The following is a 20,346-nucleotide window of genomic DNA, read 5'->3' on the forward strand; positions in this document are numbered from 1 at the left end:
TTTATAATGTAATATGTAACTTCCTGTGAATCATGACTAAAAGAGACATTTTACTTCCAAATCATTTGCAGCATGTGTGCTTTGAAAATTTATAAAATTGTTTGAAAGATTTTACATATACTTAAATAATACTTTATATAAAACAAATTTTAATGTAATGTCTATTGAAAGAAATATCAATGTTAACTCTCAATGTTTGTGTATGTATATGTGCTAAATTTTTTGTCATCAAATTTATTTTATTTTGAAGATGTTTTCGATGTGCATTTGTCACAAATATTTGCAATCGGATTGAAGTCTGATAAAAGAGAAGAACACAATTATTTATCGTATTTCACATCTGTATTTTTTATTTCTTCAGTTAGAGACATTGAGGGTTTATATCTTGGATCAATAGTTTTATGATATAAACAAAAAGTGTGTGAATAACTAAAAGTAGACTTGATATGTTCTCTCATATCAGATTTGTATTAAAGTGAAGTTTTACTGACAAATACAGCTGGTTTTGTCTCAGCTTGCAAATACTACTAAATGATGTATCCAGATCAGTGACACTGATCCCAAGATTTTATGGTGTGATAGACACAATGAAGATAACACACAAACATCCCTTACAGTGTCTGCTCTGTATTTCATTAATGATAACAAAAGCAAAATACTTTAAAAATGTAATAAAATACAGAGTGGACACTGTAAGTGATGTTTGTATGTTATCTTTAATGTGTTTTTCTCAACATGAGGCCTTGTGATTAGTCTCTCTGATCTTACTACATTGTTTAATGGCATTTGCTAGCTAAGACATAACCGGCTGTAATTCTTGTATATGCATCCAATAAAGCATATTAAAGTGGTCATATGGATGAGGATTGGGGTATTTATTTTGGATTTTTAATTTACATAACAATTTTATCATGACTTTGTACTTGAAAAGTCAATGTGAAACAATATAGACCAAGTCTGTGTCTCAATACCCTGCAAAATGCTAAAAAATGTGTAAAAAGTTTTTTATTGTATATACAATAAAAAACATTTTACACATATTTATCAATCTTTTGCAATTTATAAAATTTCAAACAAGGATTTGGCAAACATTGTTTCACATTGATTTTTCAAGTAATAAGTCATGATAAAATTGTTTTGTAGATTAAAAATCCAAAATAAATACCCAATCCTCATCGATATGACCACTTTAATAGTCTACACAAAGCATTAAACCATCAAATATATAAATCTTGTGTTTTTACCATTTACAATATTTAATTTCTTTGAATTCCTAGATAAATTTTTAAAAGTTTAAATTTTGATGTTTGTGATGTGAATACAATGGTCTCAGATCTCATCGTGTGTTTTGTGTGTGAAATCTTTTATATTAAATTTTATATAGGAGAGTAATTATGAAATAAAGAGAATGTTTAATTTACAGTTACACTAATCTGTAATGTTGTCTTTGTTTTTGTTTGTAAAATTAGCATTTCTCAAAATGGGAGGGGGGGGGGGTGCTGGCAGGGGTGTTTGTGGGTGTACACTGTAGTTTACACATACTATTTTAGCATTTCTCAAAATTCATGCAATTGTGAAACTGTTCTCTTAAACATGCAACTGGCAGCGCATGGGACCCAATTTTGCATATGACTGACTATGTTTGGAGGGGGAGAACTTGTGATGACTCACTGCCAAGGAGAACTTGTGATGACTCACTGGCAAGTAATCACCAAAAATATAAACATTCCCTATATCTGGGTTTTTCACATGCAAATGCCACATATTTGAATAATCCTGAATGACACACAATCTAAGCAGCTGTTTGCAGGGGAATTTGTCTCATTTGGAAAGTTATTTTCATTCTATGAAACAAACAGACTGATTTTCAACTAATTTTTGTATCAAGTTACCATCCTACGACATTCACAATCAATTTGTACATGATACATGACCTGTGTGTTTCTCGTAGCACAGAAAAAATGCTGAAAACAAGACCCAGAAGCTAGTGCTCTGTACAGCAGTTTGAATTTCCCACATTTGCATAGATTAGCCATAATCCTCTTTATATAGGGCAGTTCTGTCTTTAATGACCAAAAATGTCCATCAGTTTGGTAGATATATGATTTACAAAGGTTATAACACACAAGCAGTTCAAAGTTTCTTAGCATTGAGCTTTCGATCCGTCTTGGTTGATGATCCTCATCAGAATGACATATTCCATAGTTACAACTGACCACTAGGTGGCAGTACTCATCAGAACATGACAAATTCCATATTTTTTTTTTAACAAATGGACAATAAAGATTATTATTATTATCATTATAGTTACAGCTGACCACTAAGTGGCAGCATGATCAGCCAAATGTAGATGTTAGGTAGTTCAATGCCTCCCCCTCCCCTCCCCCTCTCTAGTGATCCTTGGATTGCAGCATCTGATGGCATTTCTCTGTAGCATTCAAAGCACATACCACTCTACGATACACATTAGTCTCTGTCACCCAAGGATAAGACAACACCTGAACAATGCTGGGGGTGGGGGGGGGGGGTGATATATATTATGCAACATATTGCATATATCACTGCAACTTGTGCAAGTATGGTATCTGATAACAGGAGATTGTAAAATACTACATGCCTTAGCTACACTGAAGTTGATATTATTTGGGTCTTGGTCTGGGTCTGTACAGCTATTCAACTTCAGTCAGTCTAGCTGAACCTTCTCATATCATAATAGACCTAACCTCAGTGGGTCTGAGGTCAAGCTAAGGCATGTTGTATTTTACAACCTGTAATCAGATACCACACCTCATATGCATTCATATGTAAATAGTGTGACACTTGAGTTGGGTCATGTGACACTGGTACTTCCCCTACCTCTGTACACATACACCATTCGACATTTTGAAAACATTTTGAATACACAGAAGGAAATAACCACCACCATCATCGAGTACTCCTAATTTGGATTGAATATTGCTCTTGAAGACTGAAACCAGTGTATAGCAGCTCTGTGAGTAACAGTGGGTTTCAACATGGTCATATTTTCAGAGATGACGTACAGTAATGTACTAATACTACTACTAGTACTAACTATGCATCTTGTATTTTCAGCATAAATTTTTGTCACCTTTTATTTTGGGTCAGGATGGTGGACATAAACTCTTTTAGACTTCAGACCATTATGCATATGCACCAGAAAAACCTGTATTAAGCATGGAGCTATAAAAATGTTTTGTTTAATTTGTGTGGAAATGATTTATCACAGTGTAGAGCATCTCTGTGAGTAACAGTGGGTTTCAACATGGTCACTACGCATTCAAATGATCAGGTGTTATCTAGGGACTGGTATATAACCCTTGGTTTATGACAGATGTTGCTCACACTGGAGAATATTGACAACAGGTCAAAACCTTAGGGTATATAATTATCACCCTTGGCGGCAGGGGGGGGGGGGATACAGTCCATTCACTATAGTACTCTGGCCATTACATTTAGGAAACTTGAAAGAAGTAATCCACACTCGTACTAGTTTCTTTTTTTTTTACAGTTGTGTTCCTGTATTGTAATGTAATATTATATTGACTGAAGTTGACAAAAGATATTTGGCTGTAGCCTGAAAACTGCAAGTCAATAGAATTCAGCAGGACCTTCTGATAAGGAGGTAAATATGACTTTATAATTATAAATTTACAAGAACTAATGTACCAGGTGCTTTCAACTTGACTGGTACAGACCAAAAGATTAATAGATGATTCTCTGAGTGATTTTCATTCATGAATGATATCAATCCAAAAGTGTCTAGTACTTTGTACATAAATAACATGAGATTGACTGTCACTGTAACATTCCATTCACAAGGAAGTAGGCTAACCCCTGCAAATTAGGCATTACAAATACTGACTATTGGGGATGGGATGGGGTGTAGGGGTTATTAATTTGATTATCCGGTATCCCAGACTGGGTATTACCACAATGCAAATAATCATAGTAATTTGCATTTGATTACTCAGTTGGGATTGCATATCTCTTAATTAACATAGGTTGAAGAAATGCCAAAATGAGTTCACTCAATCCCTTCAGCATTCTGTTGCTTGAGCTGCAACAAAATATCACTCCTGGAGACTTCCGTGCTTTGATCATCCTTCTACTGAACAACCAAATAAAACGAAGTGAAGTAACTGAATCAAGTGATGCTTTTTCATTATTTGATACCCTTTACCGGAGAGGACACATTTCAAAGGTTAATGTGACACTACTTATAGAATTATTTGACAAGATTGGATGTACTGACTTGAAAAAGATTGTGGAAGACTATGTAGTCAAGCACAGCCTGCAACGATTGCCTCCAAGTGAGTTCCAAATAATTTTGATACAATTCAAATTTTTATTCTAAATAAAGTAGGATTTTACAAGTTGAATTTGAATTGCATATTTCCCATTTTTGACATGGGGGGGGGGGGGGGGGGCTATTAGAGTTTGGTCCATCCTTGGGTTTGAGATTTCCAGCCAGATATGTGATCGTCAATGCATGTACTATATCACAATTTCTTCAAATCATTTCATAGACAAAATGTTGTCTCAAAATACCAGATGATCAAACAACAACTACTGCTTAAATTGTGAATAATATTAAATACACATAATACATCATAAATATAAATACCATGAATACTGTGGTTATAATTGGCATGATGTTACTGAAAAAGTAAACAAAAATTTACAAATCAATTGAATTCATTTAATTAATTTCCTACTAGGTGATTTTGAAGAACCAGTATGTAAAAAACAACGACTAGACAACTGTGAGTCTTTAGAAGAGGGATCAGCAGGTAACTTTTTTATTAAACCCAATGAACACAACCCAGAGTGGGCCCATAAAAATGTCTAACACTATCATGTGCAACTCACTTAATTTTGCAACTTTGATCTTTTTATGACAAAATAGCGACCATATTTGTCCTAAAAAATTAAAAATACACATTTTGCCTCTTTCTTCCGAAAGTTTACAACATACAGACAACATTCAAGTGACTAAAACCCACATTACCAATAATAAGCTTTCTAATGAGATCTTGAAATTTGACTTTAACCAGCAATTTCAAGGTCAAATGACTGAAATTTGTTTTTCTTCATAATTCAAGAAGTTCGTGATACAGAGACTCCATCCAAATTTCTGCAATGACCATTTCTCTATTTTAATAAAATCTATGCTATAAGACTTGCACTTTATTTGTCAATCTTTGCTAAAAGACTTGCGCTCTCTTTGTAGATTCTAAATAGAAAGCAATAACTGTTGGTGCCATATATAGTTCAAGGTGATCTGTAATACTAAACTTTGTGTGTGTATGTTTATTTCAGGAACTACATGTACCTTGACATCAGCAGATAACAGTGCACCATCACCTGTTGACAAAGATGTCACTGTGGCAGTGGTTTCTGCATCTACAGGTATGTCACTTGATGTCCACTTTTTATTTGTGGCCATTTCAGTTTTCTCTCAAAGTGTTTGATATTCAGAAATACTAAACTTTGTATGTGCATGTTTATTTTAGGAACTACCTTGACATCAGCAGATAAAAGTGCATCATCACTTGTAGAAAAAAATGTGACAGTGGTTCCAGCAGCTACAGGTATGTCACTTGATGTCCACTTTTTATTTGTGGCCATTTCAGTTTTCTCTCAAAGTGTTTGATATTCAGTAATACTAAACTTTGTATGTGCATGTTTATTTTAGGAACTACCTTGTCATCAGCAGATAACATCACAGGTGTCGCACCTGTTGACAAAGATGTGACAGGGGGGATTTCAGCATCTACAGGTAATCACTCATTGTTCTTTTTTTTATTTGTGAGCGTCTCATTTTTTCTCTCATATTAACGATTAGCTATCAAAGTGTTTGATATCTTTTCGTTTATCCAATTCTAAGCTTTGTATGTGTATGTTTATTTCAGGAACTACCTTGTCATCAGCAGAAAACAGTGCAGGATCCACACCTGTTGACAAAGATATCATTGTGACAGGGGTCTCAGCATCTACAGGTATGTAACTCATGAAGATCCTCTTTTTATTTGTGACCGTCTCATTTTTTCTCTCATATTAATGATTAGCTATCAAAGTGTGTGATATCTTTTAATTTATCCAATACTAAACTTAATTTGTGTATAATATTGTAGGAAATACTTCAGTGGATAATGATGCAGAATCACCTGTTGACAAAAGTGAGGTTTCAACTCCTACAGGTAAGAGATTTACACTGTGTCCTCTTTCTAATTGTCTCTCTCTTTTCTCTCATATAAAACTACCCAAATATTTGATATTTTTAACTTTATCTAGAACCACCTAACTGTGTGTGTGTGTGTGTGTGTGTGTGTGTGTGTGTGTGTGTGTGTGTGTGTGTGTGTGTGTGTGTGTGTGTGTGTGTGTGTGTGTGTGTGTGTGTGTGTGTGTGTGTGTGTGTGTGTGTGTGTGTGTGCGTGCGCGTGTGTGTTTGTGTGTGTGTCATTGTAGGAGATGTATTGATATCAGTGTAGAACATTGCAGGATCACCTAACAACAAAGATGTGATTTCAGTATGTACAGGTACGAGAATCTGTTTTCCCTCTTTATGAAAACACTGTCTAGAAGATGTGTACACATTATACATCCTGGCCTGGCAAGTACTGTGAAACCTTGCAGCTTTCATACATGTTAACATCTTGAATAATCAAGGCATTATGACGATTATACCTATCTCTCTGTCAGTTGACAGAAAGATGGATATTGTTGTCATAAATAATGCCTTGGTCATTATGTTGCAAATGTTACTTGAATACTTGTATACAGTGATGCTCGAGCCATTCTCACTAATATTCTACTTTCTTACCTATATTTTATGAAGATACAGGAAGTCAAGACAGTAATGGATCAGACAGTGGAATTGCTTCAAATTCAAGTACAGTGTCAGGTAAGCACTTAAGAAATATAAGAGATACTCAAATGTGTATTCCACAATGCATGCCAAACAGTCCAGAGGTTATTTTGCTGAAACTTATGTTCATGCTCCTTTTTGATAATAGTAAGTCTCAAATTGGAGTTGTAATTTTATAAATCCATAAGAATTAAAATCCAAGCACAAATGTTGTCTTAATATCTGATTCAATATCTTAGCACATTGCATCATTTTGGATGATTTTACAGAGTATAGAATAAAAAAAAGCTTTCCCATGATATTAATGCTCATTATAACCATGAACTTGTAGGTTTTTAGGTCTTTTAATATTTTTTGCTATATTATAACTGTTTTCTTTTATATGTAGAAAAACTACTACCGGAGAGTCAGGATGATGGTTCTGTCGATGCCACTGTATTAGAAAATACTGATCAAGGTAATACTTAAAGCATATAGCCGCAACCCGATGTAGTGAACTTGACGAGATTTCTTTATTTAGCTCTTACATTTACTGTTGTTTGTTCTTTTTTTGTTCTGTGAGTGTTCGATACCTACATCTGACACAATACCATAGGTGTTCTCGGACCACATCTCGTACTTATAAGTACCCAATCAGAATCCGTCTTACAATATCATAGTACATGCAACATTTCATACTTATGAGTACCCAATCAGAATCCATCTTACAATATACATCCAACGTTCGAGATTGAATGAAAGATCAAACAATAGCAACCTCATTCATTGTCTGCACTCTGTGCTTGAGCTCTGTTCGAACGGAGTGTTCTGAGGTATTGTACTTGTATGTTTTGGTGTATTATGCCTTCTGATTCATTGAGTAAATTCACGCTGCATTCTTATGTGGCTCAAGAACACCTATGGTATTATGTCAGATGTACATATCACATGCTCACAGTACAAAAAAAGAACAAGTGACAATAAACATAAGAGCTAAATAAAGAAATCACACCGACTTCACTACTTTGGATTTTAATCAGATTGAGGTAGTCGATACTGAAAGTTTATATATTCTGTTTTAATAATGTATACTACTTGCACCACTCAGCTGTATTCAACAATGTTTTAAGAAATATTGGGCCTTCATTCCTTAATGTCCTGGTTGATTTAAATTACTATCACTAACTCAACAAAGATTAAAAACTAGGGGACAAAATTCTACATGTTAGCCAAATGAAAGGGTGACATCATCACCAGTTCATGCTAAACTCCCAGTCAACACATTGGTTGGCTGCTGGGGGCATCTAATTCTGTTAGATGGGTCTTAGAAAAATGTGACAATCAACAAACCTCTACATTAATATGCAGCTCAAAAAATCAAAGTCAAAAGGCTACACAAGTTGAAACTGGGCTAAAACCATATGCGATATTTAGTTTACCATTACTAAGTATATGATTACCCCTCCTCCTGCTTGTTTGACTTTATTCAACTCATTTTATTGCCAGTAGAATTTTGTTTTCATTTGAGGTACGTCATAAGGTGCATAACATAACATTCCTGCATATAAATGTCTTGGGTTGCAGGAGGGAAATCTGTTGTTAGAAAATGTTGGACTTGGCTTTCTATTTAAGACAATTCCCACTCATTCTCAGTTCAAATCAAGGATAAAATACTGGAATGTTTCTGTTTCTAGATCAATGGAATTACCGTTTTTCTAATTTTATTTGCAGCAGCGAAATTTTGGCAAAGTTTATCAACTGACCAACGCTGTAAGTATATATCATAAATGAAATTAATTTACATCTGATCAAAGAGAAGGATGTGATATATCTTATCTATATTTTGTACATAGACTACATAATGCTTGACATTTGTATTCTGTTATTTGTATGGATGTTGGGGAAATTCTGGGGTAAAATATCGTGTAAATGACCAATCAAAAAATCCAGTGACGGCATATGCACGGTCATCATGCGATCGTAAACATAAATTCCTAAATTCATTTACGATATGAAAATTACAGCGGGTGCAATTTTTGCTTAACAATAACTAGAACAACAAAGCACATTGTGAACATTTCTGAACATTTAGCGGAATACAGTGTACAAAACAAGGACGCACTTATTTTTCAGATGAAGGATATTAGTTTGAATCTGATTTTGAGTGATATGCAAATAGTAAACATACGTCATACTACAGAGCAAACGCGCACTCTGATTGGGTAATACAGTTTAGGCTGACATGTAAACAACTGCATTTTATTCATTGGAGAGGTGCGTGATACTACTACACTCAACAGTATAACGCAGAAGTAATTTTTATTTTGAAATGAAACAGCATTTTTAGACATTCAAAAATGAATTCATAGTCACAGGTGACATATAAGTATATTATTTGCCAAATATGGTTCCACATCTTGCTACTCGAGGTCATTTTTCTGGTATAACAGCTCACTGTTATTACCAAAAAATGACCTCTTGCAACAAAATATGGAGCAGTATTTGGCAAATAACATATACATATAAGTCATGTAGACATATTTCTCTTTAATGTTCTATACTTTCATGCATTGGATCAATCATATTTTTCTGTTTTCATAGCTCACAGTCATCTATAGACTCTAACTCTGTAAGACATGTTGTGCTACACTATCAACTAATCACTTTCATGAAAAGAAGCCTGATAGGACTGAACAACATGATGTATCTTACAGTCTACTATATAGTGTCGGCACATAGCTATATAACCTAGAATCAAGCCATGTGGGGATTTTGAGGGGAGATGCCAATAGTCAAAACCTCCACATGACAAGACTCTAGGCTATTAACTTTTAGCTACTGTAAATCATTAGTTTGTAACAAAGGAGGAGTGACAGTCTTCTGTTAAACATGGATTTAGTAAATGCAGCTATCAACATGTAAATTATATATATAAAATGAAGTGGGTATGCATAATTTAATCTATGATTTTTCACAGTATGCACATAATTATCAATACATGGATGCAGTGTTCCTATAGTTGGTGAAATATATCCATAGATGACTTAGACTGAAAGATTCACTGTTGTGTACACATAATTGTGCATACTGTGAAAAATCATAGATTAAATTATGCATACCCACTTCATTTTATATAAATAATTTACATGTTAGTAGCTACATTTACTAAATCCATGTTTAAAAGAAGACTGTCAAACATAATTTTATAGGATTCATCATGTCTTAGTTGTTTATATTTGAAGTATCACAGTGGTAAATTGAAACCATATTTTCTGTAAACATTCTTGATGTCAGAATGTGTTGTGAAAGTGTGAACTGTAAACTATGGAGTGAATAATCCTTTACATGTAAAAGTCTTATCACACTTTATGTTGCATTCTTGAAATCTGCATAGTGGAAGAGATTAATATGTCAGATTAACTGACAGGCCCTTATAGAAAATCCTGCTTAGTTTAATCATAACAATTGGACAGTATAAAGTAGATTTTAAAAGTATAACCATTGACATCTGAGATGACATACTTAGATGGCATACTTAGAAACCAACTTATTTGATAATTCTATTGTGTTTAGAATCTCTCTTGTTTTGTTCTCATGCACACAGATGACTTACATAAAAGTCTCTCCAGTGAAGAAAGGGGTAAGTATAAACTTAATTTATGTAGTCATTGTACACCATAGTCAAGTTAAAATATATTACATTTGAAGTTTATTGACCCTCGCATAATTACACATAATTACTGTTTACACTGTTTAATAAAATTTATATGTATTAATTATTTTTAATAAGTATGTTTTGTTTTAATTTGTTGTACAGCTATAAAAACGAAACCTACAGTTTAGATACTAAACTAATAAACCATGAAAAAGATTTTCCATTTTTCTCAACCTGGCCTCATTTCAGCCCTTCCAACCAGTCTATTAAGATGGGTAAGGCGTCATATAAGTCATATTTATAGTCTAAATATTAAGGACACTCTCCTTTATATTACATGGTAATTGACTGGCAGGGGCTGTTTGTGATGACAATTATATCTCCTTGAAGTCTTAAAGACCTTTGATTCATTTGAGAATCTTTGTGGCCAGTTCTTATCAATAACAGAATACTATAGTTTACATTATGTTCATCACATCTAGTACTGGAGTGTTCTCATTTAGATTATCATAAACAGTAATAAACATAGCTGTGCCATTAGATTATTTGAAGTGTATATTCATCTCTGTGCACAACCCTGTTTCATTCATGTGATCACAGCAGTGACTACACACCTGTAAACATGCCTGTACCAACAAACCTGTTACATATGTCAGTGAATACAGCTATGAATCTTACCAAATATATAAACCCTCCCTGTAATAGCACTTATTTCACAATTACCCTGTCACAGGATCTGCACAGGGCCTTCTACAAGCACATCCTGTAATCTGATTTCTAGCTGTGTACACATAATTGTCTTCAATATTTCATATCCTAAAATTTGAGGAAAGACAGAACAACAACCTAAATTGGCAATCTATGGTGTTCTCATATCACCGTATATGTTGGGAATATTGTGAGCACACTTTTTAAAAAAAAATTAATGTTTAAAACACTATCTTATAATAAATGGCAACACATATGAATATGTAATATCTAAAGAAATCACAACTAAAATTTATTTTATAATTTTGTTTCTGTTGTATAGATGCCTTGATGAAGAGTATCCCAGAGTCTGAAAGATGGAGTGAGTATAACTTAATGTATTTGATAAAGGTACATCATTATCATTACACCACCTCTTACATCTAGTGAAACCTTTCTTTACCATACCAGTGTCTCCAACTATATTTTTAAATCAATGTTGAAAATAACATGGTACAAACTCTTCCCTTGCAAGTTAAAAATTGTTACAGAAATATATGCAACCAATTGTGGATTGGGACCCTCACCAGCTTATTGGTAATTGATACGTAGTCTTGTGTATAGTACAAAACTACAAAAATGTAATAAAATAAACCTGATTATTTTATTACTGGACTGTCCAATAGATTATCAATGAAAAACTTAAAAGTTGTGAGATATTGTCAAGTTTTCTTGAGATAGAATTCATACAAGTATCAGGAAAATATTAAAGATATGACTGCAAATCTCTCTCTTAACCAACAATATATTTCTATTTAGAAGTGACTGTATCTACAGAGAAAAGTAGCTTTTTTGTTCAGTAAATATTCCTAAAGATTAAAGTTTTATAGACCATTGTTTCATTACATGTGGTGGTTACATTGTCACATTCCTCACTTCATTATGTATAATTTACAATAGTTGCATTCATAAAGCATATTCAAAACATAGATTTAAAAAAAAAAAAATTTTGATAAGTGATCCAAGCAGTGTAAAACAGTCATACTACTAGTTGTGGCACAATAGGTCATTAAAACTAAACATTCATGCTGGGACTTGCAACTCCAAACTTTGATATAAATTAAGAGTCCTGTGAAAGAGCATACAGTGTAATCAAGAAATAATTGCTTCATGAATTGTTTCATATATATTGTAGTTGAGAACTGAAATGATTTTATTCATGTAGACAAGATTTGTAATAATGTTTTCATTCACTGAAAAATTACCATGTCATATACTACATAACAAGTGTGTAATGATATTTCTCTATATTTGTTGTTAAAAGTTTGTATTCTACATATTTGTTCAGTCACTTAATGTACACTTCATTTGTAAAGTAATTACTCTTTATTTTGTTATCTTTACAGAAGGTGAGTACATGCTATACTACACTGTATGATATGAGTAATGTTTGAAGATATGAAGACAATTGGTCTGTATGGTGTATTTATTAGTGATGTATAATTTTGCTGAACTTATACATAAAGAGTCTAGTATATGTATACAGTTCATAAATTATTTACTTTCTAATCAATTGCAAGATGAAGTAATGTCAATGTAGTAAGAATTATAAGTACATCCTGGTATTGCAATCCTTATTGGTGTGTATACATTATGAAGTTTTGTATTTTAAAGTGAAGTACATTGTACCTCAGTAGCAATAGCTATGTTTATGGACCTCATCTATGTACAGACAGATTCATAATGGTTGGTATTTCCTTACTGAAAAAATGACACTGATACCCACAGTTGTTAAAAGATACAAATTTAATAAACAGAAACCCACAGTTGTTAAAGATTGAAATTATACAGAAACCAAAGCAAAGGTTTGATAGATATTTTGTTGAAATCCACCAGTGTTATGATTGGTCTTTATATATTGTAGTCTTGTCAAAGTTTCATCAGGATAGTGATGTTAGTTTTAGTGTCTTGGTCCTAGGCCAGGAATGTGACGTATGGACACAAGATATTTGGTTATTCATGCAAAGGGTTATTTGTTTTTATTGAATGTTCAGATTTGTCCTATATATATGTTTATTACAAAAACAACTGTTAAAAGTTATAGAGTAGATGAGACAATCTAATTCCCATAATAACACGATTTTAGAAGTTGTGTAATTTCTAGAAACTGCATAAAGCTGTCAATATTACTTGTTTGCAAATACCTGGTATCTTTAACTGAGATATTAATTCATTACAATATGAAACTCACTGTTTTATAGAAGAAACAAGAAGATTATTTACATAATTCTTGGTAAAAAAAAATTTGAAACTTAAATTGTAATATTTTTAAAGTAATAAATTATTGTGAAATCAAGGAAATGAACAGGCTGACAATATCTATTCTTAGACTACCTTTAAAAGATCTCTAAAGATAAAGAATAAAGAAAATCAAAAGTGAACACCTTGTAATGATATTCATCTTTATTTTGTTGAAGGTTTGTATTCTATATATTTGTACAGTCACTTAATGTACACTTCATTTGTAAAGTAATTATGTCTTTATCTTTCTATCTTTACAGTTCTACGTAAGTACACACTATACTTCATTTGTAAAGTAATTATGTTTTTATCTTTCTATCTTTACAGGAGGTGAGTACACACTATACTACACTGTATGATATGGGTAATGTTTGAAGATATGAAGACAATTGGTCTGTATGATGTATTTATTAGTGATGTATAATTTGGCTGAACTTATACATAAAGAGTCTAGTATATGTATACAGTTCATAAATTATTTACTTTCTGATCAGTTGCAAGATGAAGTAATGTCAGTGTAGTAAGAATTATAAGTACATCCAGGTATTGCAATCCTTATTGGTGTGTATACATTATGAAGTTTTGTATTTTAAAGTGTAGTACATTGTACCTCAGTAGAAATAGCTATGTTTATGGACCTCATCTATGTACATACAGATTCATAATGGCTGTATTTACTTACTAAAAAAATTATATACCCACATTTGTTAAAGATTGAAATTATACAGAAACCAAAGCAATGGTTTGATAGATATTTTGTTGAAATCCACCAGTGTTATGATTGGTCTTTACATATTGTAGTCTTGTCAAAGTTTTATCAGGATAGTGATGTTAGTTTTAGTGTCTTGGTCCTAGGCCAGGAATGTGACATATGTACACAAGATATTTGGTTATTCATGCAAAGGGTTGTTTGTTTTAATTGAATGTTCAGATTTGTCCTAAATGTATGTTTATTAGAAAAACAACTATTAAAATTTATAGAGTGGATGAGACAATCTAATCCCCATAATAAAAGGATTTTAGAAGTTGTGTAATTACTAGAAACTGCATAAAGCTGTCAATATTACTGGTTTGCAAATACCTGGTATCTTTTAACTGAGATATTAATTTATTACAATATGAAACTCACTGTTTTATACAAAAGCTTCTTGTATAGAAGAAACAAGAAGCTTGTTTACATAATTCTTGGTAAAAAAAATTGAAACTTAAATTGTAATATTTTTAAAGTAATGAATTATTGTGAATCAAGGAAGTAAACAGGCTGACAATATCTATTTATAGTCTACCTTTGTTAAAAGATCTCTAAAGATAAAGAATAAAGAAAATGAAAAGTGAAAGCCTTGTAATGATATTCATCTTTATTTTGTTAAAGGTTTTGTATTCTATATTATTTGTACAGTCACTTAATGTACACTTCATTTGTAAAGTATTTATGTCTTTATCTTTCTATCTTTACAGCTGGTGAGTACACACTATACTACACTGTATGATATGAGTAATGTTTCAAGATATGAAGACAATTGGTCTGTATAGTGTATTTATTAGTGATGTATAAATTTGGCGGAACTTAAGTTATACATAAAGAGTCTAGTATATGTATACAGTTCATAAATTATTTACTTTCTAATCAGTTGCAAGATGAAGTAATTTCAGTATAGCAGGAATTATAAGTACATCCTGGTATTGCATTCCTTATTGGTGTGTATACATTATGAGGCTTTGTAGTTTTAAAGTGTAGTACATTGTACCTCAGTAGCAATAGCTATGTTTATGGACCTCATCTATGTACAGATTCATAATGGCTGTATTTACTTACTGAACAAATAACATACCCACAGTTATCAAAGATTGAATTATACAGAAACCAAAGCAATGGTTTGATAGATATTTTGTTTAAATCCACCAGTGTTACGATTGGTCTTTATATACTGTAGTCTTGTCAAAGTTTTATTCAGGATAGTGACTTGGTCCTAGGCCAGGAATACAACATATGTACACACAATATTTGGTTATTCATGCAAAGGGTTGTTTGTTTTAATTGAATGTTCTGATTTGTCCTTAATATATGTTTAATACAAAAACAACTTTTAAAGTTTATAGAGTAGATGAGATAATCTAGTCCCATAATAACATGATTTTAGAAGTTGTGTAATTCCTAGAAATTGCATAAAGCCGTCAATATTACTGTTTTGCAAATATCTGGTATCTTTTAACTGAGATATTAATTCGTTACAATATGAAACTCACTGTTTTATAGAAGAAACAAGAAGCTTATTTGCATAATTCCTGGTAAAAACAAGTGAAAATTAATTTTAATATTTTAAAAGTAATGAATAATTGTGAAATCAAGGAAATGAACAGGCTGACAATATCTATTCGTAGACTACCTTTGTTTAAAGATCTTTAAAGATAAAGAATAAAGAAAATCAAAAGTGAACACCTTGTAATGATATTCATTTTTATTTTGTTGATGGTTTGTATTCTATATATTTGTACAGTCACTTAATGTACACTTCATTTGTAAAGTAATTATGTCTTTATCTTTCTATCTTTACAGTCTATGGTGAGTACACACTATACTACACTGTATGATATCAGTAATGTTTGAAGATATGAAGACAATTGGTCTGTATGATGTATTTATTAGTGATGTATAATTTGGCTGAACTTATACATAAGAGTCTAGTATATGTATACAGTTCATAAATTATTTACTTTCTAATCAGTTGCAAAATGAAGTAATGTCAATGTAGCAGGAATTATAAGTACATCCTGGTATTGCAATCCTTATTGGTGTGTATACATTATGAAGTTTTGTATTTTAAAGTGTAGTACATTGTACCTCAGTAGCAATAGCTATGTTTATGGACCTCATCTATGTACAGACAGATTCATAATGGCTGTATTTACTTACTGAAAAAATAACATACCCACAGTTGTTAAAGATACAAATATAACAAACAGAAACCAAAGCAATGGTTTGATGGATATTTTGTTTAAATCCACCAGTGTTATGATTGGTCTTTACATATTGTAGTCTTGTCAGGATAGTGATGTTAGTGTTAGTGTCTTGGTCCTTGGCCAGGAATGTGACATGTGTACACAAGATATTTGGTTATTCATGCAAAGGGTAGTTTGTTTAAGTTGTTCACATTTGTCCTAAAAAATACATGACTTGATTATTACAAAAATAACTATAAAAATTAATAAATGTCATTACTACCAATCAGTTGCAACTGTATGTTTGCCCCAGTTTACATAATCTGAATGTTGTGTACTATAGGTGTGTTGACCTCTGGCCTTGTCTATACGTAGAATTGTTTGTAATTGTTTTGGAGACAGTTTTATGAGAAATTGACTCTTTTATAGAGCAGTTACAATGCTGCCTGATCATTTCCCAACAACTGCATTCATTCTTTCACCATAAAGTTGATCTGAGCTTTGTATACCAGACCCGTTGACCTCTGACCTACACTGTAAGACAGTAGAATTGTTTATTTTATGCCAATATTGTTAAATGCAATATCTTTGTATAGCAAATATTTTGTAGATAATATATTCTTGTCATTCATCAGTTACAATGATGCCTCATTAATTTCAAACAACTATTATTTTTCTCTTGTTATACAGTTTCTAAAACCATACAAAAATACTAGATGAAACAAAACACATGTTAAATTGATCCTAAAGATCAGTGAGTTTTCATTGGTTAATAATAATATAGGAGTGCAAATGTCAGTTATCTAAAAATTTTCAAACTAATGGCACTGGATCAGTATTTTCTGATTTTAGTCATAATTATGACAAGTGATAGACAATTGAAAATGTTTTAGAGAAACTAATGAGGGATATAGTTGAATTATTAGTATTACATCAATCCGATAATAAGCGTTTTAGTAGGTAATCTTGAAAATTATCATTTTTTCCTAAAAAGTTACAAATTAAAGGTTATCAGTTCTACAATGAGTAGATAATAATGAACTGAATACAATCATTGAGTTTTTACATCTATGTCACTATGATTTCATTTCTCTGAATTATTAAAGATGTTGTCTGTTGAAATACAAATAATGTACACCAGCTAAAGTACCACAGTAGGATAACAGAAGTGTTTACAGATATGATGGAGGTGGGATATAACACAGGCAGTTAATAGTCATGTCAGAAAGTATGACAAGATAACAAGTCTTAGAGTACATCTTGTGCTTTAATAATCTAAGATATGACGATATAACATATGATATCAAGCGAAATGTGAAATTCTTCAATTGGTTATGTTTTGTTCGACCAAACTTCAGACCACTTTAAAAGTATGATCTTTGTGTAAGTGCTAATATAGAAAAGATATTAATTTTTAGTTTCCGTTGTTGTTGTTTATGTGTTAAATTGAAATCAACATATTATGCATCTCTTTCAGATATCGACGAAGTACTCCGGGGTAAATACAAGACCCAGCAAAGAAGTAACCTTGACTATAATGATTTGTGGTCACACAACGGAACGAACCGAAAAACAGGGTTACCTAAGAATCTCGCAAGGCGGACACTGGTTGAACAAGAATTAGGAAACCGTAGTGCCTTGGCTACCAACATGTCTATTGACTGGGCTGATGGTGAAGAATTCAAACAGTATGATCTCTTGTTTGCTTTGAATCTAAGAAAAGTCTCCGGTGGTGCGAAACTTGCAGATGTCATCATTGACCAACTGTTACCAAATGCTGACAAACGTCACCTGGAGAGCATCCTCACAGCACGAGAAGACAAAATAATGATAATCCTGGACATTATTGATGATTCCCAGGAAGTAGTAAGGAAGGGTGAAATTGCAGAGCTGATCAAAGGCAAGTATTTGCCCAATGCTACTGTAATCGTCAATTCCATGACAACTGGAGGATGTGATCTAATCGGTGAATTTGCTGACCAACATTACATACATCGACCAAAGTCTGGTGCTGCATAAATCAACAATGCCATAGGTGTGGATTGCATTTGAGTCATGTAGACCATTGTATGAGTACAGGAATCTTATATCCGTACAAATATATAGTAACCATTACACAACTCTAAGGAAGTGTGTAGAGTATGGTACAGCAAGAAAAGAAAATTAGAAAATTATATTAGTACTGGTAACCAACCTCTTTATTTGATCAAAAAAATATATTCAAATAACACTGATGTAAGCACTTTCTCTATGTGCGACATTTGTTTATAGCATTCATATTACAATGAGTAACACTGAAGTAAAGCGCTTTCTCCCTGTAGCGTAGTGGTTAGCGCACAGGATTAGCAGTCGAGAGGTCACAGGAAACAGGGGATTTTTCTGTGACCGACCCAAACCCAGGGTGAGTGTTCTACAGACTCGATGGGTATGCTGTATCACTCAGCCGTGTCTCACTCACAAGACGAGTGCGAATTTGGGGGGACTCCTGGAGTAATGACTCGAAAAGTTGGGGACGATTATTCACATGTAGCCCGCAGGTGCTATGTTTGCCGGGCCTTGGTGACTCTGGGATAGCCCGTGGACTGACTGGGAAAGCCTTCACAATTCCACAGCAACGTGATATAGAGCGTGCTACATAGCCCTGTCACGTAGTCCCAAACCTGAATGGATCTCTGTAGCATTTGTGTTTGTTTGTTTGTGTGTATTTGTCTGCATTACAGAAAATCACTGGGAGGAATTCCCACCACAAAAAACAACAACAACAACAACAACAAAAACAAAACAAAAAAACGGTTTTAAAAAAAAAATTAAAAAATTAAAAAAAAAATTTAGAGAAAAAAAACAAAAAAAAAACTGATGTAAAGCACTTTCTCTATGTGCGACATTTGTTTATAGTATTCATATTACAATGAGTAACACTGAAGTAAAGCACTTTCTCTATGTGCTACACTGGTTTATAGTATTTATATTACAATGAGTAACACTGAAGTAAAGCACTTTCTCTATATGCTACACTCATTTATAGTATTCATATCAAGTGTAAAAGTATACTGTTTCAGTTGGTTTATTTACAAGCCTAGCATGTAGCCTTTCCAATATGGTCAATTAGCAAATGAAACATTATACTTCTACACTTGATATGGATGCTATAAACAATTGTGGTACAAACAGAAAACGCTTTACTTTGATGTTATGGGTTGTACTTGATATGGATGCTATAAATGATTGTGGTACACACAGAAAACGCTTTACTTTGATGTTATGGGTTGTACATAGTCCATGGCTATGGTATAGTTAGGACTGATTTTTATTAATGGTACACTACATTAGACTAGCTGAATACCTTGTATCATAACCTTTCTAGAAAGGGTATATTACAAATTCTAATTTGCGGTGTGAATTATACATATCAAACCAAAGTTAGCTTTATAGTTAAATAGTTTGACAATATCATAAAGTTGTTAATGTGGTAAGGTTTATCTGTTTATCAATGTTTAGCCTTTTCCAGTGTTTTTAATACTGTTTAGTATCATTTATGTTGCAAGTTTTATCATACTATCATATTTAAATAGTTTTATAATATCATAAAGTTGTTAATGTAGTTAGGCCTAAAAAAAAAATTGTTTGGTTCCAGTTTCCCGACCCCACCTAGTTATTCACTGCCTACCCTAAACTTTTTTTTTTAACATATTCGAAAAAAAGATAATAAAATTGTGAAGTTTCATGAGAAATAGTGGATGCAGAAACTGACATCAATTTAAAAAGACAATATAAAACTATTCTTCCAATCTGTAATGGCTGTACATCTGATAGGAAGAAATAAACAACACAGAGACCATTTGGAAAACAATGGAAAACCTGAACTAGACAGTTACACATGAAAAAAAAATCTACC

General features: G+C 32.6%; 1 protein-coding gene and 1 long non-coding RNA gene across 2 annotated transcripts; both read left to right on the forward strand.

Moving 5' to 3' along the window:
* The first annotated feature begins 2,877 nt into the window (after positions 1-2,877).
* Positions 2,878-4,136, forward strand: LOC144451342 (uncharacterized). The gene is made up of 3 exons (XR_013482290.1): positions 2,878-2,992; positions 3,530-3,643; positions 4,023-4,136. It is a non-coding gene; the product is annotated as an uncharacterized LOC144451342 (long non-coding RNA).
* A 510-nt stretch (positions 4,137-4,646) lies between these two features.
* On the forward strand, positions 4,647-18,470 carry LOC144451707 (uncharacterized). Its single transcript, XM_078142610.1, has 17 exons — positions 4,647-4,668; positions 4,740-4,811; positions 5,341-5,430; positions 5,535-5,612; positions 5,717-5,800; positions 5,934-6,020; positions 6,156-6,221; positions 6,860-6,925; positions 7,278-7,346; positions 8,600-8,638; positions 10,473-10,508; positions 11,554-11,592; positions 12,617-12,619; positions 13,839-13,841; positions 14,970-14,972; positions 16,069-16,074; positions 17,929-18,470. Exons 1-17 carry the CDS (start codon positions 4,647-4,649, stop codon positions 18,468-18,470), a joined length of 1,305 nt encoding a protein of 434 aa, XP_077998736.1.
* Positions 18,471-20,346: the final 1,876 nt, after the last annotated feature.

This window comes from Glandiceps talaboti, chromosome 21, assembly GCF_964340395.1.
Source record: "Glandiceps talaboti chromosome 21, keGlaTala1.1, whole genome shotgun sequence".
In the NCBI taxonomy this organism is placed as follows: domain Eukaryota; kingdom Metazoa; phylum Hemichordata; class Enteropneusta; family Spengelidae; genus Glandiceps; species Glandiceps talaboti.